Below are 25,087 nucleotides of genomic sequence, written 5' to 3' on the forward strand. Positions count from 1 at the left end.
AACTATCTAAAACTCTGTTTTTGACTCTTTGTGCTCCTTGTGATCTAGCCCTTACCTCTTAGGGCTTCACAATATTAATTCTTTCCAGGTCATGCCTACATCGGTGTATCCATAAAGTATTAACTTTTGTTAGGTTTCTAACTGCTAATAGGATACTTCTTGTATATTCCTGTTTACTTTGTGCTTAACTTACTGTTCAAGAATGTGTAGTAAGAACATTTATTTGCTCTAAGTAGTTATAGCAAGTGGGATTTGAGAAAAGAAGATACTATGTAACTTTTGAGTGGGATGAATGAACAGTTTAGAATTTTTTTTGAATTAAAGTTGACATTCAGTATTATTTTATATTAGCTTCAAGTGTACAGCACAGTGGTTAGGCATTTATATACTTTATGAAGTGGTTCCCCCTATAAGTCTAGTACCCATCTGATGCCGTACATAGTTATTACAATATTATTGACTATAATTCCCTATGCTGTACCAGAACCATCATTATATGTTACTTTCTGCCCTCAATATCTTATGCAGGTATGTTTGCTTGTCCACACGTAGGTCATACGTGAAACCTCAGCTTCAAGGGCATCTGGAAAATGTAGTTTTTAGTTGTCCATCTTCTATAAAACAGGAAGTCCATGTGAGAATAGATTGGAGTATTGAGAGAGTCTTCAGTATACTCAGTTTGTGACAGACAAAACTCATTTTTCCTAGATTCCCTCATCATGACAAAGTTAAGCCTTTTCTAATTTTGTTGTTTCTCTGCAAAGACGTGGGTATTGTTCTAGTTTCCTGAGCTAGAAACTATAGAAATTAACTGTACCATTTAGATTTTTTATGTTGTGAGTGTAACAGAAAACCAACTCAAATTTGCTGGCCCACAATACTGACAAGTCCAAAGGTGAAGCTTGAGCCACTGGTACCTAATGTGATCAGAACCTCATCCTTCTCTTCTTTCCTTCATTTAATGAGCTCTGCTTCTATGATGTTGGTCCCTTTGGGGTCAGGGCCTGTTTGTCAGCAGCTCAAGGCCCACGACCTCATGCCATCAAGTCCAGAGCGGGGAAGGAGAGTGCTTCTGCAGAGCTGTAGGCCGGGACTCTTACCAGGTTTGTTCCATAGACTCCTTGGACAGTCTGAAGCCTCTAGGACCCCTTTTCTGAGTAATATTTTAAAATAAAATACATAGCACTATAAAGAAAAACAGTTATATTAAAATATAGTTGTGGAAATGTTTTTTAAAATTGTAAGATAATAATATGTACTTCTTTATTAAATAATATTTAGTGTGGGTTCAATAATTTCTGAGCAGTGATGAACAGTATCATTATTTGTAGGTATCTACAACCAATGATCATGTGATAGGAAAATATCTGTTGACAGAATGACCAGTACTGCTAATATCATTGTGGTCTGTTGACTGTATTCTCATGGAAATGCTAAATTTTAGTTGAAGGTCAGTGAAAGTAAAGATATAATTTTTCACCCTCATTTGAGTTTATAGGCACCCTGAATTCTATACCTAACCCCCTTGGAGGTAGGGTAATCTGTGAGCCTCAGTTTAAGAACTACTGCTAGAAGAGAGTTTCTCTTCCCAGAAGCCCCAGCGAATGTCTGCTTGTATCTCATTGACTTTGGGTTATATTTCTGACATTTTTGAACCAACCACTAATAATAATGGACATGCTAATTGATTTAACTAGCCTGGGTCTAACCCTGGCACTGGGGATGGGGTCATTGCTACCTACACAGCATGATGGGCAAGGAGTGGATTCCTAAGGGAAATTTATGGGCTACCAGATGCTCAGTAAGTAGCAAATAGTAGATGTGCATTATGTCACCCCCTCTCCTTTGCTCCCATAGTTAACCAGTCATTACATTTTTAGTGAATCTTTCACTTGGATTTGTCTCTGCTAACATCCTAGGCCTCCAAAATGGAGTGTGTGGGATAGTCCATTGTGTTGCAAAAAGAAAAATATTAGAACTTCTGTTTATTTTTCTCATCTTTTAAATATTTTTGTGTTTGTTTATACTGTATATATCATATATTAGTACAGTGGTATGTGTATAGAGATAAGATTTATAAATATGTACATATTTATGGGCACATGTTAAAATTGTTTTAAATCTTGGGAATGGGAGGGTAAGGAAAGTTGAGATAACCAGAGAACAATACTGTTCAATAGAAATACAATGTGAGCTACATGTAATTAAACATTTTTAAGTCATATATTAAAAAAGTAAAAAGAAACAGCTGAAAATAATTTTAATATATTATTTAACACATTATATCTCAAACATCATGATTTCAAATGTAATCGATATAAAAATTATTGAGATAGTTTGCATTCTTTTTTTTCATAAAAAGTCTAAAATTGTGTGCATTTTATACTTAAAGCTCATCTCTGTTTAGACTCATCTCAGGTTTTGAGCACCTTCCTGACATTTCAGGTGTTCAAAAGCCACACGTGGTTAGTGGCTTCTGTATTGGGCAGCACAGATCTAGTCCACTGATTATTCTGAATTTAGATGCCTGTACTTGTCTGTATTATAGTTTTCATAAATCCATTATTTGCTCTCTTGAGTCTTTTTGTGCAGTTGCCAGGTTAATTGAACAAACGTTTCACTGGGATGTTCGTCTCCTGTACGAGGTTTCGATGGTGTGACGTTTAAAAGTAGCTTTTAAGACTCTGTAAGAAGGTCCGTCTGTTCCATCATGCTTCCTCATATGTTTCTGGGACTGCCTGCAACAAACCTGGTGCTCAGTTAGGCAGTTTCCTCAGCCTTGCTTTCCCCTCTCCATTTCTCCAAATGTCAGCATCCATTGTGTGAAGCCTCGGCCCATAAAAACTCTTTGGACTCTCCATTCCGTCTGCAATCTTTCCATTTTGTGAACTCCTATGGTGTACATATATTGAGTATTCAGCCACCTAACACACTTCAGCTCTTCATTGTATATCATTGTTTGTTGCTCTGTGATTGCTTCATGTGTATTAGTCTTATCTCCCCCACTAAATTCTAAGCTTCATATTTTATGTCCCCAAATTGTAGACACATAATTGAAGGCTGAGCTTTCCCCCTTATCCTTAGCGACATGACTTGGCTATTTAAATCTGTAGCTTTAAATTTTTTGAAGTTCTGATTTGTTTTCTACTCTGCTGCGTAACTTCTAGTAGATTCTGTCGTGGGGGTTTGCTTCTTGAAAACTAAAAAGTTTAATTTTGGTTATAAAGGAATCTATTTGTAGCTGTAAAATCATTCTTAGAACTGCAGTAGGGAATTATTGATTAGCTGGAGTTTCTGAAGATGAAATTTGAGTTTGATAAAGAAGTCTCAAAGGACACATTTGCTCTGTTGTCCAGGAACCAGGAGAGGCAAACTTGTTTTCAAAGTAGGGCAAGAGATTTTATTTCAAGTTCAGTCATCAGGATTATTCTCTGGAGGTTCGTGGTCCTTTCTACACACCAGTCACTTTAGCGTTAGGGGAGAGGTTTCTCTAGTTCAGGCAGTCCTCCCCTAGATGACTAGCTCCTCCACCATTACGGTATTTTAGCTTATTTGGGACACTGCATTGAGGACTGTGAAATGGATCCTGAATATAAGTCCAAAAGCCATAGGCTTTATGATTTAGGAAGCCTGTCTTTCATTTGACGTTTTCTTTGCTTGTGTTTTGTTTAACATGTTATATGGTTAGCTTAATAAAAGTTACACATCAACATTTTTAACTTGTGGAATTTCAAGACCTGTTTATTATTCATAAATAAAAAAAAGTGCAGTATGTTTTATCTGCCAGGCATTATGATCAGTGCATTAGTTATATCACTTTTTCTCTTAGCACTATTTTACAGATTTTCTATATATTCTTTGGCAAGTAGCAGCCTTTATTAAAGAAACTATTTTTTGTCATATTGTATAACACCTTGTGGATTTTTTCTCCCTTTTTGGCAAATATCATTAACAAAATTTATTATTAGTTCAAACATTAACATTACTCGAAAGTTCACATTTTTGTTTTATTAACAGGAGGTTGTAACTTTTTCTTAAATTAAAACATAACTTTACATTCTAGTTGCATATATTTTAAGACTATATAGTATAAAATATTTTTATGCTTAAAAATTATAGTATAAAACATTTTAGAACTACTGATTTTAAAAAAATTTCATGGTCTTGAAATTTAACTGAAAATTTAAGCCATCCATGTTAGTTACTATTTTATTTCTGAATTTAAAAAATGAATTATTTTATTTTGTCTCTTTATTTGATTTAGGGACTTAGCCTTTGTATTATAAATTTTTTCAGTTACCTAAAATATTCTTGGGTTTATTAACAAAAAATTATTTGATTTTTACTGTGGTTGTTATCTTGTTTTATTTTGTGACTCTATCTTTTCTGTCCTGCTTGAATTTTAATTATCCTGTTTTAGTAGAGAATTAGGAGTTGTAAAGCTTCTTGTAAGTATTGTTCCTTTATGAATGTCTCCTGGATTTCCCCACTTTTTAAAGGATGTAAGAAGGGGAGCATGCCTCTTTAAAAGATACTAATTTTTGAGATTAAAATCTGTTTACCAATTTATTGGTTTGACTACTGAAATACTAAATGTCTTTTCATGTGTCCCCAGTGTTCCCAAGTATTTCTTTTACCAAACACTTGTTGAATCTTTCTCGTTTAATGGTCTGATTTAGATATGTTCCTCTTGACCAGTGTTATCATCCAATGGATTTCTACTAAAAGTCTTAAGATTTTGACTTGAGTAAGTCCCTTAAGTACTGGACTGACTGTTACTAACCTTTGTTTCCTATAGAATCAAGTACAAATTTGTTAGACTTGAATTTGGGTAATCCCTGTCCTTGTGTTTATGCTGTTTATTTAGTATTTTTGGAGTACATCATATGAAATTAATTTGATAAGTCCTTTTTTTCACCTCCAAATGGATCATTTAGGAGAAGTTATAAGAAAATGAATCTTTAGTTTTTGCCTTACCAATTTTTAAAAAATGATGAGAGTAACTTCCCTCTTTCCTACTTGCAAAGCACGTTAGTCTTCTTGGTTTATTAACTTTAACAAGTGATACCATTTTTGAAGATTTCAATGTGAATTCAGTGTAATGTTCTTGGCAGAAACTTTTTCCCTTTTTAAAAGAAAACCATGTCAAATCTTCATCAGTGAACCTTAGTACAATTACTCAGTTTTCTTTAAGAAATTTGCCATTTGTATTGTGTACTTATAACGAGACATCTTATTCAGATAAGTAAAGATTAATTTTATTTCCCTGTGCATTGTATTGTTTCAAAACTGTTAGTGTTTGACTCATTCATCAAACGTTAATTGTGCTTACTTTGAGCTTTCTGCATTTGAATGTTCGTTTAGTGTATGTTGCTGAAATTCTGCCTTACAGGATAACACAAACAACTGTATTGGAAAAGTAGTCTTTGTCGTCAGGAGCATTTCCTTTGAAGGGGTTAATGATATTTTTCTATGCTGAAGTGTGTTCCAGAAACTCCATGTGAAATTTCCACACTAGTTACTATTCATTTTTAAGGGGTTAGTGATTTTGTTTGTAACTCTTAGAAACAATCTGATACCATCATCAGCCCGAGGATGTAAATGCTGTCTCCTGTGTGGGTTTAAATGTTAGTGTTTAATCTCTCACTTGAGAGGTTCTTTGTAATTGAGATGGATCGGTAGATGGTTGATGATCTCTACCCTAGGATCTGGACGGCCATCTGACATTGGTGTGAGAAAGGGCTTTCTTACTGATACCTTTGAAAATCTAAAATGTTATGAGTATTTCTAAAGGGAACATTTTTCATTTCATGCAATTTAATTATTACACCGAAATAAGTATGTGAAAATGGAATATAAAATAAATACACAAAATCATACACAAAAATCATACTAGTTATATTTAAAAACGCATATACATGTAGGCTGAGATTTGGGCAACCGGGAAAAAAGTTAAATAGTCTATTTTAAGAGTGCAGTAGATTTTGAGTGACTCTGGTTATATTGCTTATACCATGAAAAAGGTAGCGGTTTACGTATGCAGATTTTAAAGTAGTGTTGAGAAAAGAAAACCACCTAAGGTCAATTTGAGAGATTTCTCAGAAATTCTCATTTTATTTCACTTTTTAATCTGATTCACAGACCTTCACATTGCTATTTGTAACTCTTCATAATCTATACTCCCCTAACAAGAAGAAGAACCTTTTGTATGATTTCTTCCGCTAATCAAGAGAAAAGCCTTGTTGGTGTTTTTGATTTAGCTGGTGGCTTTTGTTGTTCTTCACTAAAAGCAGATAATGAGAAACTAAAAGATATATAGTATATATTTCTAGCATTAGAATGACACCAATGTTTCTCTTTGTGGTTAAAATGTTTTCTTGTCTTTTCCCCTTGAAAGAAGAGTTCTCACCACTTTCCATCCCTTTTCCCCTCCTTCCAACTTTTATTTTATTCCTTTGTCATTTTTGTATCTAGTGGTTCTTGGGGGTAATTAATTCAACGTGGGATCATCTTGAAACTGAAGTCAGTATGTCTTCAATCATTAAAATCTGCAGATACCAAAATTTGACAAAATTAAATGGAATGTTTAATAGGATTAAAGAACATTTGTTTTTTGAATAGGTAATGTGTCTGTATGGTTCAATATACAAAAGGTGCAAAAAGTAAATTTTCTCTCTTCTATATCACGGGCACACTTTTCCCCCTCACTGGAGGCAGCCAATTCTATTCACCCTCCCTCAATAAAAAACATACAGCATATTCTCCATACAGTTATTTTGCCTTTTTCAATTAATTTTGTCATTCTTTACATGTAGGTATATGAAGAGTGTATTAGTGATAGAAAACCTAAACCAACAGTAGGTTAAACAACAAAGTCTTTCTCTTGTAAACGTTCGGGTAGGTGGTCTAGGGCTGGTATAGCATTTGAGGTATCGCTCTTTCTCTCTTTGTTTTGAGGCATAATGAATACAGTAAATAATGAATACAGTAAAATGCACAGATATTAGGCAGACAGTTTGATGAGTTTTGACAATTGTACAGAACAAAGGTTCGGGCGGGCGGGAGGGAGGGAGGGAGGGAGGGAGGGAGGGCTCTAACCTGTCTTCATACCCCCCTTCTGATTACCTGAGCTCTCTCTGTACCGTTACTGCTCCACTGCGTTTACTTGTATCGTCAGTGACCTAGCTGCATCTCCAGCTATTGCAACCCATTCCAAGCTGCAGGATGCAAGAAGGGGCAAAGGTTACATGCTACCCTTTTTACAGGAAGATTTCTAGAAGCTGCCACTTCACTTCCATTCTGTGTTAGTCAGAATTTAGTGTCACATTTGAATGCAAGGGCGGTTGAGAAATGGAGTCGTTACTATAATTTTTTATTAGAAATAATGCTTCAGTGAATAACCTTGTTTATAGGTTGTCTTGTGGAATAAATTTCTAGAAGTGGAACTGCTGGGTCAAAGAGTATTTGAAGTTTGAGTGTACACCTATTTTTTCACATCTTTGTTGATGCAGTATTTGTGTTTCCTAATCTCATTGGTAAAGCATGAGGACAGAGGCTAGCTCTAATATGCCCGATGGCATTTAGGTACAGAAAGTACTTCTACTCGCGCCAAGATGCCTTACAAACTTGGACTACACAATCAGCTAATATAATGCTAGGTTGGGTGAAGCATATCACAGCATACTTTCATTTTATTTAGGCAAATTCTAAGAGGAGACCTGACGGTTAAGGTTAGAAGAGAAACCCTCCTACCCATAAATACTCACAGTAAACTGACAGGAAGACAAGTAAATAATGTGTTTCTCGGCAGTTGCTCTCTTAATTAAAAGTAGATTAGGGCATAAGGTTAAAAAGCATGAATTTTTTGTGTCCTGTTTTCTCACGTACATTCCTTAGAAATGTGTTTGCAACTAGTCTTTAATTAAAATTTTTTTTCAATTATAGTTAACATATTAGTTTCAGGTGTACAACATAGTGATTAGACATTTATATAACATACAAAGGGATCACCCTGATAAATCTAGTACCCATCTGGCATCATGTTTAGTTATTACAATGTTATTGACTATATTCCCTATACTGTAATTTTTATATCCCTGTGACTTTTTATAACTGCAATTTATACATCCTAATCCCTTCTCCTTTTTCACCGATGTTTTCAACTAATCTTAAAGTACTCTTTAACTTAATTGGGGAAAAAGAAACTAATCAACAGGTGCGTTATGTTTGGTTCCTTTTTTAAAATTTTTATTTTTTTTATTTTTATTTTTATTTTTTTTTTCACATAAAAGTACTTAGTTTATTAGTCCTCTCGTGAAAAATCTGCTCAATCACCAGTCACTGACGAATCTTTACTCCTTCTGCCATCCAATCTCCACCTCACTTTTTGCCAGCACCAACATTGGCCTTTGCAGTCCCCCTAACTTTCTTCATTCTGTCCTTGCGTTCCTTTCGCTGTTTTCTTGAGGTCTTTTTCTTCTCATACAGGCCATGTCTTGCAAGTCTATGTTTGGGTTCATTTTTCTTTGCATAATCCAGGGAATCATAAATCATGCCAAAGCCAGTTGTCTTGCCACCACCGAAATGGGTTCTGAATCCAAATACAAAGGTGACATCTGGTGTGGTCTTGTACGTTTTGGCTAGTTTTTCCCGAATTTCTGTCTTAGGTACTGTTGCCTTCCCAGGGTGAAGGACGTCGATGACCATCTGTTTCCGTTGAAGTAGTCTATTGGTCATGAACTTCCTGGTCCGAATAGTTACTGTGTCGTTCATGATGGCAGCAGGCCAAAATTTTTATTTTCAATTACAGTGGACATTCAATATTATATTGGTTTCAGGTGCACAGCATGGTGGTTAGACATTTATGTAACTTAACAAAATGTTCCTCCCGATCGGTCCTGCCGTATCTGACACCAAACATAGTTATTACAATATCATGACTATATTCCTTCCCTAAGCTGTACTTTACATCCCTATGACTGTTTTGTAACTGTCAATTTGTACTTCTTAATCCTTTCACGTTTGTCACCCTGCCCCCAACCACCCTCTCATCTGGCCGTTTGTTCTCTATATCTATGAGTTTGTTTTGTTTATTCGTTTATTTTGTGTTTTAGATACTACATATAAATGAAATCACATGGTCTTTCTCTGTCTGACTTATTTCACTTAGCATATACCCTCTAGGTTCATCCATGTTGTCTCAAATGACAAGATTTCATTCTTTTTCATGGCCGAGTAACATACCATTATATATGTACCATATCTTCTTTATCCATTTGTCTTTTGATTGGAGCATTTAATCCATTTATATTTAAAGTAATTATTGATAAGTATATAGTCATTGCCATTTTATTGTTTTCTGTTTGTTTTTGTAGTTCTCATTTCATTTCTTATTCTCTTGCTCTCTTTTGTATGTTGATGACTTTCTGTAGTATTGTGTTTGGATTCCTTTCTTTCTATTTCTTGTATATCTCCTGTAGATTTTTGGTTTGTGGTTACCATGTTCTTCATATATACCAAGTTTGATTTATTGGAGTCTATTTTAAGTTGATGGTCACTTAAATTTGATCACCTTCTAAAATCACTATCATTTTTACTCACCCCCTCCAGGTTTATGTGGTTGTCATTATTTTTCACTTCTTTTGCATTTGTGTGTATCTGTTGTAATTATACATGATCTTCCTTTTTTTGCCTTTTAACCTTTAGTGTTGGTTGATCCACTGCTACTGCTTTTATTATGTGTTTGCCTTCGTCAGTGAGAATTTTTTTTGTTGCTATGTTTTATTTATATTTTTGATTTTTTTTCTTTTTTTCTTAAAGAAGACCTTTAACATGTTTTGTAATCCTGGTTTGGTGGTGATCAACTTCTTCAGCAGCTTTTTCTTCCCTGGGACACTTGGTTCATTTTATATAATATTTCTTGTTGTAGTTCTCAACTTTCTAACCTTTTACTCCATTTGCTAAGTGGGCTCAGATAAATTATGTAAAATACATTCTGCTCAAGTTGTCATTTTTTTTATAGACTAATAAGTGTTTTTAAAATGTGTTTTTAACTCTAAAAGCTTTTGATTGGAACATTAGGAAAAAAATAATAGTAATTTTCTATGAAACTGTGTGGTATTGTGAGCAGTACTTACTTTTGAAGTAGGAAATAGCATAAAAAAGGATGTATTTGCATATGCTTTCCCGTACCACATGATGTGAAATCTTAGAGAGCAGGCACCTCTTATTTAGCTACTGTAGCACACAGCAGAGCACCTTGGACTTGGTGTCACATTTTTTCCCTAATTGACATGAATCTAGGGAAGGTGGTAGAAAAAATTTTTACACTACCAATAGCAGTGTTTTGGCCCTTCAGGGACATGGGGGAGAACATACTAACATAATGTCATTGTTAGTACTTTTGAAATTATCATCTGTTTTGGTAAAGAAACGTAATAGGGGGCCAGTATCTATGCTGTAATGATAGACTTTGAGATACTCCAGTGTAGTATCATCTCACTTTATCTGGAGGTCAAATTTCTGTAAATCTCTATTTTTTAAAATCAGTGAAGGCTTAGTAAGCCAAAGAACAGGAAAAAAGTATTTCTTATACTTAATAAATGCTTTGTAGTCAACCTCAGGCCCCTTTCTGAAGTTTTCATAGTTTAGAATAGTAAGTAGTGCCTAGCACATGGTTGGTTTTCAGTAAATATTTGTTAAATGGATGATATTTATAAGTAGATCTATCTGGTTATATTAGCACAGATTTTTTTTTTTTGGGGGGGGAGAGGTTAGTAGCAATAGCTGACATTTTTGCTTACTTGTTAGGCAGTGGTAGTCACGTAGGCATGCCCTTGCCTTAGATTTACATTGGCTGTGCCCTGTGTCTAGAAAATTATTCTCTTAGATAAATTTTCGTGCCTCACTTCCTCACCTCTGAATTTCTTCTTATATATATATATATATATATCACCTTCTCAAGGAAGCTTATGTGGAACACCCTGTTTAAAATGGCAACTGCTCCTCTCCCCCTGCACTTCCAAGTTCCCCATAGCTGTTGCCTCCTTGTCATTTACTTATTATGCTTATTATTTGTTGTCTCTCTTACCACCAGAATATTATTAGTTGAGGGCTTTGACTATTCACTGTTTTAAGTGTCTCATGGGTACTCAACAAACATTTGTTGAATGAATGAAGGTAGGAAAGAAAGTAACATGTAAGAAAGATAGCTGTAAACCAATTTACATTTTAAAACTTCATATTTAAAAGTACTATGTCCATTATTTTAAAAGTTTGCTTTTGGAGGCCACTGTGTTCCATCATGATACCAAGGCAAACACCCTGTACAAAGTTTAAGGACTCTGTGTTCTCTGTATTCTTGGTCGAATAAAGGGACTGAGTTTTAGTTCAATGAAATACGTCATCTGCCTCAAGTCTCGAGCATCTTTTTGGTGAAGTTGCTTCTCAGAGCTGTCAGTCGTGCTTTGCTCATGAGAAAGAGTCTCTGGGGTGAGTGTGTGTGTGCAGATGGGGCATCTCGCCACTGGAGGGGACTTGCCACCAAGTGAGGGGTGACAGTATTAATAGCTTCCTTCCTGCCTGCCTCTTGACAAGGCCTTATGCTCCACATTTTATGTGTATTATCATTTTTATCTTTATTATTCTTTTTATCTGACAACTATCCTATGAGGAAAGTATTCTTGTCCCTTTTATCTTGCAGAGAACTAGTCTTAGAGGTTAAGCAGCCAGCCTAGCCAGTACGTGTGTTGCAGCTGGAATTCAAACTCGAGCAGTGTGACCTGTAGAGGAACTTCACTCCATAAAATGCATTCCTAGTGAGCAGCACCTGGAAGTGAAAAAGAAACGTGAAACAACTGAGTGGAACTCTAATGTCACAAAGAGACCTTTCTCTTTTATTTGTTCCAGATTCCCATGACTTAAATAAATTGAATGAGGCCACTGTGATTGAAACAGTAATATTATGTTAAAAGTTAATGCTAATTTAAATAAAGTATATTTTAAATAAAATCAGAGCTGACTCCTAACGAGACCTCATGTTACTTAAACTTAGTTTAGCTCTAGAACAGTTTAGCTTATCTCTGGGGCCGAATTTGTATGCTTTTCTTTCATCTTCCTTAAATAGAAGATTCAGCGAGAAAGCAAGTCACAATGTGGCTATATGAGAAATATAATTTAGTGGGGGCGGAGGGGTAGACAGTAGGTAGGTTTTGCTGTTCTAGATTTTGAGAGAAAAACTTCCCTGTAATTTATATAAAATTACACGAAGAGAAACAATCATCCAATGCCTACCACACAAAAAAATTGGTAATTTCAAATTTTGATTAGAAAATTCTGATTCTTTGATGTGAAGTACTTTTTTTTCTTGTAAGATGGCACATTTTTGCCCCCTGGCATAAAATTATTTCTGCTCTACCCTAAGGAGTCTCAAACTATACCTGGTTATCTCCAATATCATAAACTAATTTTAATTTCAGTTTTAAAACAATGGCAAGTTAGAGGCATAAATTAGAGTCTACAATTGCAGGAAATTATGCTTAAGGATACATATTTACATGCTGAAGCCAGTATGTGCCTTGTGTAGGAGAGGCTGTAGGACACTGTTGTGTACCTGGCTAGTAGAATCATTTAATTTAAAGAAAAATTATCCAAGGGAAGACACGAGGTACTGTTTTTGGAGATACATTGAAACTTTTCTGGCTTGAGATGATTATTGGTGAGAAGAGTGTTTCCCGTCTAGGATTGTAGAACTGTGATGAGAACATCGTACTTAATTCGGTACTTTTCTTAAATGCTCACATCCAATTTTAGTGGGATGGAAATACTGAAAAAAGTTTTTCTTGTACACTTCTTTTTTTGCCTTTGAGGTAGCCAGCAAAGACGTCTTTTTCACATACGTGTTCATGGTGGGGGAAAAATGTAATGGTTCAGAGAGTTTATGGTGAAAGTAGTAATCCCTTTGTCCCTTGCACACCTCCCCACCTGAGTTTGCTCTCCCAGGCTGACCACGTCAGTTGTTTCTATGTTTGATTCTTCTAGTCTAGTCATATATTAATATGCTGATACTTTCATTTCTTGATTTGTCCTATTTACCACATGTCAAGAATTATAAAGGATCTGAGATGTTACTCTCTACTTGAAGCTAGCAAGTTAGCCTGCCACAATTTTATGGGTGCTGGTGGAAGGCATGGAGGCAGAGATGAAGTCCAGATTATTATTACTCAGAGCAGTAGCTAGAGTACCAGCATTCATTTGTGCCAGTGTCCTCAACCACAGGGAATGCAGAGAGGGCCCGATGACCTGTTCACATAGTGGGCTTTGCTAGTGGAGAAAACACTGAGGTTAGGGATTTCAGGTGTTTTATGGGCGGTAAATAAGCATGCCTGCCCTTTGCTCCAGCACCAAAAGGAGACAGTATGTATGCCTGCTCTCTCCTCTGGAGGAAGACGCTTTCTGTCTTCCAAGGCTGTTCGCATATGAATGCCCTTGAAAATATAGTCCAGAACAAAGAGCAAACAGTGCCTTCCTTGGAAGACATAGAGACCCACGAAAAATTATTTCCCACCACCACTACCCCACTCACCGCCTTCTTTCTGATACATTTATATCATTACTTTTAGCTTGCTGGTCACCTTGGTAAATATGGTGTATTTATTTCACTAACAATAGATGGTATCTTTCGACTTCTGGCTTTGAAAGAGGAGTATTTTAGCTAAGGGAGTTTTGTAAGTGGTAGGAATCAGTTCAATCATCACTTAACTGGAAAAGGAAATTTTTTCCTAGAACGGAGAGTCCAGGAGAATGGAGTAAGTAAGGTTGGATCCAGGTTTCTAACCTTGCTTTAAGGAATTGGTCTTTTACTATGTCTGCTTTCCTCCTTTTAGCTTTGTTTTCTGGATCCTGCTTTCCCCCACAAGTACTGAGTCTAGGCTGTGTGTTTATGTCTGAACAAGTCGTTATGGCAAGGTGGAGAGAATTAGATTAGAATAGTTAGAGCCTGGTCTCATGCCCACTCTTGGGGGTGAGGGTGGGGTCACCCCATTTGAATCACGTGTGTGGGGGGGAGGTGGGAAGAAGGTAGTTCTCCGAAGTTAAAACAGGATGCCAAAATCTCCCCATGTAAGAGTTCTCAGGTGTATTCTTTTACTTATCTATTTTTCGTCTTATTTGTTTTGAAAGCTTCCTTAATTTTTCCATTTTCTTAAAGATAGTATCAAATTTCTAGTATCTCTTTTTTTCATACTTATCCCCCTCCTGATACTGTATTTAGAACTGCTGCTCAGCTGAGATCCCGTGACTTGCCTTCATTATGTTCCTATTTCCCATATATTTCTCTTGTGTTTTTTTTTGTTGTTGGTTTTGCCTTGTTTTGCTGTATGTATGGGAGGTAAACTTTGAGTAATTCCATGTCTGAAAATGTTTTTATTCTATTCTTACACTGGGAATAGGATTCTAGGTTGAAACATAATTTTCTGTCACTTCATCATTGGCTAGTATTCTTCATTATTGATGAGAAGTCTTAGGTCATTTTGATTTTTGTTCCTTTGTAGATGCATTTTCTTTGGAAGCTTTTGGTATCTTACTTATCTTTGTTGTCTGAAACTTCCCACTGATAGGTCTTGCTTGGTGTGGGTCTCTATTTGAGCACTGAGAGGTCTCTATTGGAAGACTTCTATAACGTCTTCTATTAACTTAATCTTTTAGTTGTGGAAAATTCCTATTTCTTTGAAAACTTCAATTTTTAAATTTTTCTTTTTGTTCTGGAGTTCTTGTTAGTCAAATGCTGACCTCCTGAACTGATTGATGCTGTCTCCCTTGAAAATTTTTTTGTCTGTGTTTTGGGTTTACTTTCTCGATTTCATCTTCGCAACTTCAAACCTTATACTGCCTTTTTCTTTTTTCTTTTTTTAATTTCCAAGAGTCTTTTCTCACTTTTTTTTCCCTTTTCACAGCTTCCTGTCTTGCTTTATCGATGCAATACCTTGACTCTGAGGATCTCAGTTAGAGGGCTTTGAACAAGTTTTATTCCGTTTTATGAATTCTTTTTCTTTGTCACATTTCTTTAACTTTTGTTTGTCTCTTGCATATTACAGATGTCTGATTTTGATTTAACCAATCAAATGTAAGAATGAAGCCATATGTAATTGACAGGTATCTCTGTACCTAGACAGGGTCTCTCGGAGTGAGCTTTGCATTAGGGTGAACAGTTAGGGGGCCCCCTTACCATTGGTAAGTGATGCTAATGCCTTTAATAGCTGCCATTAATTCTCTCCAGACAATTTACTTTCAAAAAAGAAGGACTTGCCAGGTTTTTTTCCTAAATAATTTAAAATCTCAAAGATAACTGGGATTGTTGTAAAGAGGGTCAGTGATCTGGGGTCTAGAAGTGTACAGATACTCATCTTTCCTGTGTTTCAGAGTGAAAACTTTTAAGGTCGAGGGAAGTATAGCAGCAAACAGCCCAGATGTTGGGGTCAGACTGCTTGGACTCAAATCTGGTTCTGCCCCTTAGTTATTTACTTGTTACTTAACCTTTCAGTGCTCTTTTCTCATCTGTAATATTTGGACATTAATAGTAACCACTTACTAACTAGGGTGGTTATGAGGATTTAGTTAAAAATACACATACTAAATACCTGGTATCTATAAGTTCTCAGAAGGTGGTAATTTTTCCTTTTTCTCCCTACTAATGATAACAATTATGTGATTTAGATATGCTGGTGATTGCCCACAGCAGAAATTTTTGTAGGATTAGGTAGTTTTAGATTGTGTTTTTCTCTTTAGAACCTCAAAGAACACTTGGTATCATTAGTTGTGCTGAAATGTGTATGTGCAAATATTTTCATAGGTCTGCCCCCGGCCCGGCCTCCGCCAAAAGGATCTCAGTAAAAATAATGTGATAAGAAAAGTAGTCTCGGAGCACAGCCAGAAAACTAGGAATGAAAAAATACTATTTTCACACCCAGAAATTCTATGTACAATCAAAATCACATGTGCTCAGGGAGTTAGGGCAGTTTTGTTGCCATACAGAACACACACAGTCCCACTTCTTGGACTTCAGAAATGTTGGAAGTTTCTTTATAAATGGATGTTTAGGGCAGGATCCTTGCAGGAGGAAATAATTCCTGAAAGAAAATTTTTTTATTTTTGCTTTGGTATGCCCCATTATGGTGGAACAACACTGAGACTTTTCTCACCACACTCTGCTGACTATTTCTGAAATTCAGGTGAGTTAATGAGTCTAACTCTTGTTTAATAGCTCCTGCCCTCCCTCTGCTTCCCCAAACTTGACCCTGTTTTGAACGGGAGGTTCTTAGTTTAGATTATTTACCTTGTTGTGTTTTTTCCCCCTCTTCCACATGAGTGGAGGAAGTCCTTTAAATCTCTTAATGTTACTCTTCTGTTTTCAGTAGACAGTTGTAGATGTGAGGCCAGTGGCCAAGGGAAACCATACCCAGTCTAAAGGGTTAGGTTGGGTCAAGAGCAGGTCTGTCAGAGTGAGCCAGGGTGTACATACAATCTGAGCCTCTGGGCAGGACAGATTGTGAAACAGCTGGTTACAACAGGTTGGTCACGTCACATGTACTCATAGGCTACCATTTCTTGTCCCCCATTCTGGTTGCTGTCTGGCTGATAGTACAATTCAGAAGATAGGCATTTGATCAATTCTAGGAGTGCAGGAAGAACTGATTGGATTACTACCATGTTTTCACGAAAATAAGACCGGGTCTTATATTAATTTTTGCTCCAAAAGACGCATTAGGGCTTATGTGCAGGGGATTTTTCATCCTGAAAAATCATGCTAGGGCTTATTTTCCAGTTACGTCTTATTTTTGAGGAAACACATTAGGAAAATAGAGCAGCAGAGTGGGGGGGGGGGCGCGGAGCTAGGGACCAAGCGAACAGACTGGCTGAAAGATGGAAATGTGGCTCCCACAGAGAGGGAGGGCAAGATGGTTGCCAAGTTGCAAGTGAAAGTTTAGTAAGAACAAAAGTAAAGCAGCAATTTCTAGTTCCTTAACTGATAGTTTCTTCATGAGGCCTCAAAACCGTTTACTGGTAAGAGTATTCCAACAAAGCCTCTAGGTTTGAATAGCAGGATATCAGCTGGAAAAGACGTTTGTTGGGGATTTCTCTGTTTTTCAGCTAGAATCAGAAGTTTGGTAATGACCATCTGTTAGTTTGCCTCCGGTTGATGGTATGGGAAGTTTGTATGATGTTAGGCTAGTTAGTAGGATAGAAATGGAAATGCCCCTACTCACATCATGTGATTGTGCAGTATCTGTGACTGTAAAGTACAGCAGGTCCTTGAATAGTGTCCTTTTGTTCATGATGAGATGCCGCGTGAATTTAACTCTTGTTTATATCAATTAGCCTGAGATAAATTGGTTTGTTATACATTGTGAACCTATTGAGAACCCATGTTAAGTGAGGATTTACTCTATAGGGATAGAGGAGTCTTCTCAAGGAAACGCCCTTTAGTCGTTTTTCTCATAACTAGCAGTGGGTCTGAATACTCTGTGGCTAGAATAGGTTTTATAATTAGAAAGTAGTGCTTGGTGGTTACTTACTAGATATGGGAAACACATTTTATGGTGTTTCTTGGGTTTAGAGAAGAATTGATGAAAGGCTAGAAATTTTTGTTCTTTGGCAAGGTTCTTTCTAAATCCAATCTACTACTCCGGGCAAATACGTCAAAGTATAAGGGATTTGCCTGTGATTTGAACTAGATCTGAATAATGGAAGTAAAGAGGCTGAGTTGTCAAAGCTTGTGAAGAGATTCTGAGGCAAGTAAATCTTGCCATCAATGTTTGCTCCTACTGTTCCTTAATTTAAACAAGGTAGTTTCATGTTCCCATTCTGGAATAAACTCTGAAAACAAATATGTTGAGCATATTGAAGCAGAGTGGAGTATAAGAAATAGTCGAGGACGTTGTGCATTCATTACCTGGCGTAGAAGGTACCACAATGGCCCGGATTGTTCGGATACAATAGATTATCACTCTTTGGATGTCACAAAGGAGAACAACAAAAACTAAACAATCCTCAGCTCCTTACATTTCAGCAGTGTGTTTGGAGATCCATTTATAATAGTAAATACATGTATAAGTGAATTGAACTAGCGAGTTTTTGCTTGGTTGCTGTTGTAGCTCCCATGATTCCTTCCCTGACTGGAATCCAGGGGGGGCTTTTGAGAAAGGTTCTTGGTGATGTCACCTGGCTTGGCAGTTTGCTGAAAAACACTTGAGATAGATCTTGTATACCCCCATGAACTTGGGACCCTGAATATACCAGGGTCTAATAGTGTGATGGTATTAAACTTCCTCTTTTTGCATTTAGGTTTTAAAATTTGAAAAGTGTGCTGTTAGTCCTTTGGCACAGTTCTCTGAAGTTGAACAGTCTTTGTTGATGGAATGACTTCCCTACCATTGGAGAGGTTCAGGCTGTGTGAGCTTGTACGGGATGGGTTGTGAAAAGGACTCAGAAATCATATTGAAAATAGGTAACCTTCAGATTGTATACACATTTTGTTCATATATAAAATGTGAAAATTAAAGATTTCCCCGAATCTAGAAAAATAAAACTGGAAAAAGCCTTTAAATTTCTTCTTTCTTCACTCCTCACCCACATATTAGATTTTCATAGCTCTAATCAATATCTGTGTTTCCCTTCATTTGGAAATATGGCTACTTCATATATACAGACAGAGTTCTTTAAAAAGGGGGAGTGCAAACCTCCTGTCTTTCCCACCATCCACATTCCTTTATCGTTACTCGAAACATAAATAAAGCCTACTTCCATTGATTCCATTTTAGCTAACAACTGCAAACCCCTTTCTGTTTACCAGGTAGTCAATTTTTTAAAAAAGGATTTAGTTTTTTTGGTATGTTTATATACTCTAGTGGTATTTGCATATACATTGTATTTCTGAAAAATAACTTAATTGTAATTCATTTGTAACACAGACATATTACTAATTGTTTAGGTAAAGGCAAACAATAACCGAATAAAACCAACCCTTTTATTATTGTCTCAAATTTTGGTACCTTTTATTCTTTAGTTTTTCTGACATATTCCCAGGCTATTCGTGAGTTACCCAGTTGTGCTAAAGCTATAGGAAACTGGCCATATTGGGTGAAAATGCAAGAGTTCTACAGCCTTAAATGAACTCACTTACTGACTCACCCTTTGCTGATTTCTTCACTTCTTTTCAGGAAAAAGTAGACAGGTTTGCTAACATCATTGGGCAAGAGGCACAAACAAAGCATTATACTTGGAAGATAGTGGCTGTTTGAAATCTTTGTCAATCTCTTTTGAAAATACTCAAAATACAAATTAGCACCAAAGAGGAGAGGTGCAAAGGTACTTTGGTATCACCACAGACTTGAATGTCTCATTTGCAAATACTTTTAAATAACATTGTATAATGGGTTTCTCCTATTAGCTTGTCTGAATATATTGGTGTGTCTTTTTTTTCCATTTATGGCTCATCAGAGTCTTTGTGAACAATGGACTTCACTCACCGGTTTGTGTTCTCTTATCCATGGGCCAGATTTCACTAGAAATCCATGATTTCCAGTGATGTATCTATTTAACAACTTTTACTAATCCCTTTATAAATCAGCTATAAGGATTCGTACCAAAAGGATATTTGGAAAAAGTGGGACTAGGAATTTGAACCTCGGTTTTGTTAGGTTTACCTTATAGGGATGTATAAACTTTTTTTTCCTTTATGTTTTTGTTAATGAAATAGCTTTTAAAGAAGTGTTGATTAATCAGAAACTTCAGAAAAGACCTCAGAAGAGCTGAAATTTGAAGTGTTTATAAAGATAGCTCCCTTTTATTGAGTGCTGATAGCATTTTTACTATATGCTTTGCATGCATGTATGTCAAAGACAGGACAGGATTATTTTTGTCATATTATTATTAGACCTGTGGGTGCGGCGTTGTTCTTTACTTTCAAGCTCTGTGGGAGGTTCTGATATGCAGCTGAGGCTGAGAACCTTAGGAAGGTTTGCACAAATTTCTGGCTTAGCTCTATGTGGATGGTTGTGCTTTTTGAAGAGAAACTATGGGAAGAGGCTTAGTGTGTTAATGTCTAGTTGGGGCTCACAGTTGGCATTGGGATCTAAAACTCAGTGCCAGAGTTGGTACTAGAGATAAGTGTGGGGGAATTATTGGTAGCTCGCTCGTACCCTAGGTTATGGGTTAGGTGAAACTGCCCTGGAGAGCTTGCAGGTGATCAGAATCCTGGGGAACCTTGAAGTGTTTTGAGTGGATGGAAGGAGAGAACAGAGATCTAAGTGTTCAAAGCAGCAGCAGCAGCATGAGGGAGTATATTTCAGGAGCCATGGGAGAGGGAGGGTCAGGTTACAGGCGACAGATGTGTGTGCCATGGTGGTAGGTGCTCAGTCAATACTTGTGGCGAGTAGAATTTGGGGAGTTTTTAAGGAGTCCTAAGTGTCCGCTGGATCATCAGTTAGGAGTTGCTGGTGACTTCGGTAAAAATAACTTAATTGGAGTAGTTTTTCTCCTACCTTACTCTGCGTTCCTCCTGCGCTCCTTTGAAAGTTCTCATCCTGGACTTGAACTGTTAGAGTTTTGTAGGGCTTTGCTCTAGGCTGTTGCTTCTCCAAGTGTGGTCTGGGAACTTGTCATAAATGAAAGTCTTCAGGCCCCACCTAGACCTGTTGAATCAAACTCTGGGGGTGGGACACAACCATCTGTGTCTTACAACAGGCCCTCCGGGTGACTGTGATGCTTGATGAAATTTGAGAAACAGTTTTAAGACCATTTCTCTGTCTGGTTTCTCCTTAGGCATTTAGCCGGTTATCAAGGCTTGAGATACCCTGCCGTGTGCCCAAAACTTAACTCCTTAGGCCAGTTCTTCTGAGGACCAAGTGCATAGGCCAGCTGCCTTTTATTCACCTTGACTTGGATGTCTTATAGTTCCCCCAGCTCAGCTTGTTCAAAACTGAACTCAGATTTTTTCTCACAACTGTATTTTCCCAGGCTCAGTAAAAGGCACCATCATCCATGCAAATGTTCATGCTAGAAACCTAAGCTTGATCCCCTTTCTTAATACAAATACTGTGTAGTAAGTTCTAAGCACATTCGACTCTATGGGTTCAGGATATAGGCGTGCACACACGAAATAGTGATCATTTTAATAATATAATGAGTAAATAAATGACCCCACAAATTAAGTGTGAGATGGGAAATGTCTTTCAGGAAGCCTTAATTCTCAGAGCTGCTAATTAGTGATCCACCTGCATTGCTGAGTGTGATTCCAGAGTTTAAAAGTTACGTGTAAGTATTAACAAAGTATGGTCTCTAAACCCAAGTTAAGTAAGTACTTTATTTGTTCAACCAAAGAACTTGTGTATAAATGTATAATGTATGTGGTTACTTTATAGAATTGAATATTTGAAACGATTTTGTAATGAATAGGCAATTTCTAGGAAAGGGTGGTGGTGGTGAAGCGTTAAAGATGATGGGATTCCGAGGCCACAGTGCTTTGGTTCAAGTGATGATAGTGCCTCTTTCTGTGAGCCTGGGCCAGCTACTTTCCTTCACTAGGCTCAGTTTCCTTATCTGTAAAATGGGGGTAATAATCATCCATATCTCAGAGTTATTAGGATTAAATATAATAATATGTTTCAGGGTTTGGAGGAAGCAGTGCCAGGCACATATGTTCAAAAAATATAAGCAGTGTTATTACTATCTCTTCCACCTTGTCACTCTACTCCAGCCATTCTTAAATTCTTTCAGCTACTACTAGTAGTTATTCAGACATGCCATGCCCTTTAAAATGCTCCTGCATCCAGGTTTTCACTTAACTCTCCTCTTATTTCCCCAGGTTACGTTAGGGTTTCTTTTATGTTTCCTTAATATCCTGTACTTCTTCACAGTGCTTTGTAAACATCATCATCATCATCATCATTATTATTGTTATTATTATTAGCAAAAGCTTTATTGAAATATAGTTTCACATACTACATAAAGTGTACAGTTTAAAGTGTACAGTTCAGTGCTATTCACAGAGTCGTGCAACCATCACCGAAACCAATGTTAGGACATTCGATTCAAATCATGCGAGTACCAGTTGCTGTCATGAAGATATGCACCAAAAAGACTCCCTGTACTCATTATGAGTCACTCCACATGCCCCCCACCCCTTGGCAACCACTAAATCTGTTTTTCCTCTCTCTAAATTTGCTTATTTTAGACATTTCATAAAAATAGAGTCGTATGTTACGTGGTCTTCTGTGTCAGGCTTCTTTCACGTAGCAGAACGTTCTCAAGGTTCATTCATGTCGTAGCGTCTATAATCCTCGATCATCTTTTATTGCTGAATAATCCTTTGTATGGATAGACCACAGTTTGTTTATTCATTCATCAGTTGATGGACATTTTAGGTTGTTCCCACTTTTTTTTAAAGTAATGTTTTTTTTCATTGGGGAGTATTGGGGAACAGTGTGTTTCTCCAGGGCCCATCAGCTCCAAGTCGTTGTCCTTCAGTCTAGTTGTGGAGGGCGCAGCTCAGCTCCAAGTCTAGTTGCCGTTTTCAATCGTTAGTGCAGGAGGCGCAGCCCCCCATCCCATGCTGGAAGTGAACCGGCAACCTTGTTGAGAGCTCACGCTCTAACCAACTGAGCCATCTGGCCACCCCTTTTTTGGCTTTTATGAGTAATGCTGTTAAGAACATAAGCATACAAGCTTTTGTATGGACATGTTTTCATTTCTTATGAGGACATACCTAGGACATACCTAGGAGTGGAATTGTTGGATTATATAACCTTTTGAGGAACTGCCAGACTGTTTTCCAAAGCTGCTGCACATTTTACTATTTACAACTCCAGTGCATCAGGGTTCTTATTTATCCGTATCTTTGCCGACATTTATTATCTTTTTGATTCTGGCCATCCTAGCGGATATGAAGAAGCGGATATCTCATTGGGGTTTTGATTTGTATTTCCTTGAGGGTTAATGATGTTAACCCTCTTTTCATGTGTTTATTAGCCATTAGTATATCTTCTTTGGCAAAATGTCTATTTAGATAGATCCTTTCCCCATTTTTATTTGAGTTATTGGTCTTTGTATTATTGAGTTAATGAGAGTTCATTATATATTCCAGATACAATCCCTTATCAGATACATGATTTGCAAGTATTTTCTCCCATTCTAGTAGGTTGTGTTTTTTCACTTCATGGTTAAAATTAAGAGTTTTTAATTTTGGTGGAGTCTAATTATTTTTTCTTCTGTTGTTTGAACTTTTGGTGTCATATCTAAGAAACCATTGCCTAATCCAAGTTCATGAAGATTTATGCCTATGTTTCTTCCAAGAGTTTTATAGTTTTACCTCCTACATGTTAACTATTTTTGTCTGCCGTGTTAGAATGTCGGCACCATAGGTGGGCTGGGTGTTTGTCCTACTCATTTGTCCTTCGGGCTTGGAGAATACTAAGTGTTCAATAATGATTGTTAGTGATTTTGGAAAGACAGACTTTAAGGACCTATTACCAAAACATATTAAATCTGTGAAGGATTTGGAGAGGTTTTCTGCACAAATAAGTATCTTTAACACTTGAAACACTTTTTCTAGTTTTTTTAAAGCTAGGAACTGAAATATATTGTGCTAGTATTGCTAAAAGTTGAATTAACACTGCAGGATAGATTTAGGAGACTTAGAATAAGTGTGTTTATTGTGATTGCACCGCCCTCCTTAGTCCTGGGAACTTGTCTGTTTAGTTTTACGAAATTGGACTTTGTAGCTGAGTATTTAATGCATTTGCTTTTAGACTTGGAGAGTTTTGTTTGTTTATTACTAGTTCTCCATCACTGATTCTTAAAGAATGAACATAGGAGCAAGTCCCATGTTTCTATACTTCTGTTTCCTTGTCATAATAAAAATTTCATGCCACTTTGTGGTAATTTGATATCACCCCCTGTAGGTTTTGAAAGAGCCGATTTCCAGAATATTTTTATCAGTAAAGGGGATTTCATGGGGTTTTCCTACCACAGATTGTGTTACCACCCTCCTGTAATCCTAGACTTGGAGTTAGGGTGGCCTCTGAAATGAGGGCTTTTACATATATTTAATTCAACTGCCATAACTTTCTTTCAAGAATAATGTAGACTTTGTTACTATAAAACTATGTGTTTAATCTTTTGAGGAGAGAGGATTGGCACTTTGATAAGGAGTGATTTTGTTGATAAAGTACCTGAGTAGGAGTCAGTTTTATGTTTTTTGTTTTTTTCATGGGTTTATGTTAGTTTAAAGTAATTTTTTTTAATTGAAGTTTATTGGGGTGACAATTGGTAATAAGTTTAAAGTAATTTTAATATGAGACATATCATAAACTAGTACTTTAACCAAATGTAGGTGCATTGGTAGACTTCAGATAGATTCATGGAGGAAAATTCTTAAGATTAAGCTAAACCATGGGATATACCCCTTTGTTTAACATTTAAAAAAATAATGTGGGTTTAAGACGGCCTCACTAATGGGTGCTTATTAAAAATGTGTATGTGCTTGTGTGTATTAAACAGGATTTTCCATCAGAAAATAAATCAAGCAGTCTGTTACTTTGTAAGGATACATAAGGGAAAGAGTGTTTGGATTTATTGCTAAGTTACAGTGACGTGTCTGCTACTAAAGTGATGAAATTGTTTAATACGAGTTAGTATATGTTTCATTTCTAATGCAATTGGCTCTAGGTCTATGTTTATGCTTGTGATTTCAGCTTTTACTATGGTAACCTCATTCTATCATTGAAAACGTAAAAAAAATCTGCTAGCATTGAGCGTTGTACTTTTTATGTTGGGAACAGTAGACTATCTCTAATATTTGAAATATCAGGTCCTATCTCATTAATGTTATCATTGTCATTCTCATTCATGAATATATCTTTCAGAATATATAAATTTGGTTACTAATTACGTAATTAGGTAAACCAATAATATAAGTCATTTTTTCGGGATAGAATCTTTCAAGTCTTCTGTATTTCAGCCTCCCCATACTTACCCATCCTTTTAATTTTATTGTGAACTTGAATCATTTTATGTTTTTGTATGATTTGTTTTC

General features: G+C 36.5%; 2 protein-coding genes across 10 annotated transcripts in view; one reads left to right on the forward strand and one right to left on the reverse strand.

Moving 5' to 3' along the window:
• The window catches only part of FBXO34 (F-box protein 34), a 71,585-nt gene that overhangs the window by 5,172 nt on the left and 41,326 nt on the right, over positions 1 to 25,087 (forward strand). The window lies entirely within an intron of this gene.
• Positions 8,281 to 8,772, reverse strand: LOC308498003 (small ribosomal subunit protein eS24-like; the record flags this gene model as incomplete). Its single annotated transcript, XM_081049180.1, has 1 exon — positions 8,281 to 8,772. One exon carries the CDS (start codon positions 8,770 to 8,772, stop codon positions 8,380 to 8,382), a length of 393 nt encoding a protein of 130 aa, XP_080905306.1. The 3' UTR covers positions 8,281 to 8,379.

This window comes from Rhinolophus hipposideros (assembly GCF_964194185.1).
Source record: "Rhinolophus hipposideros genome assembly, chromosome: 5".
NCBI lineage: Eukaryota > Metazoa > Chordata > Mammalia > Chiroptera > Rhinolophidae > Rhinolophus > Rhinolophus hipposideros.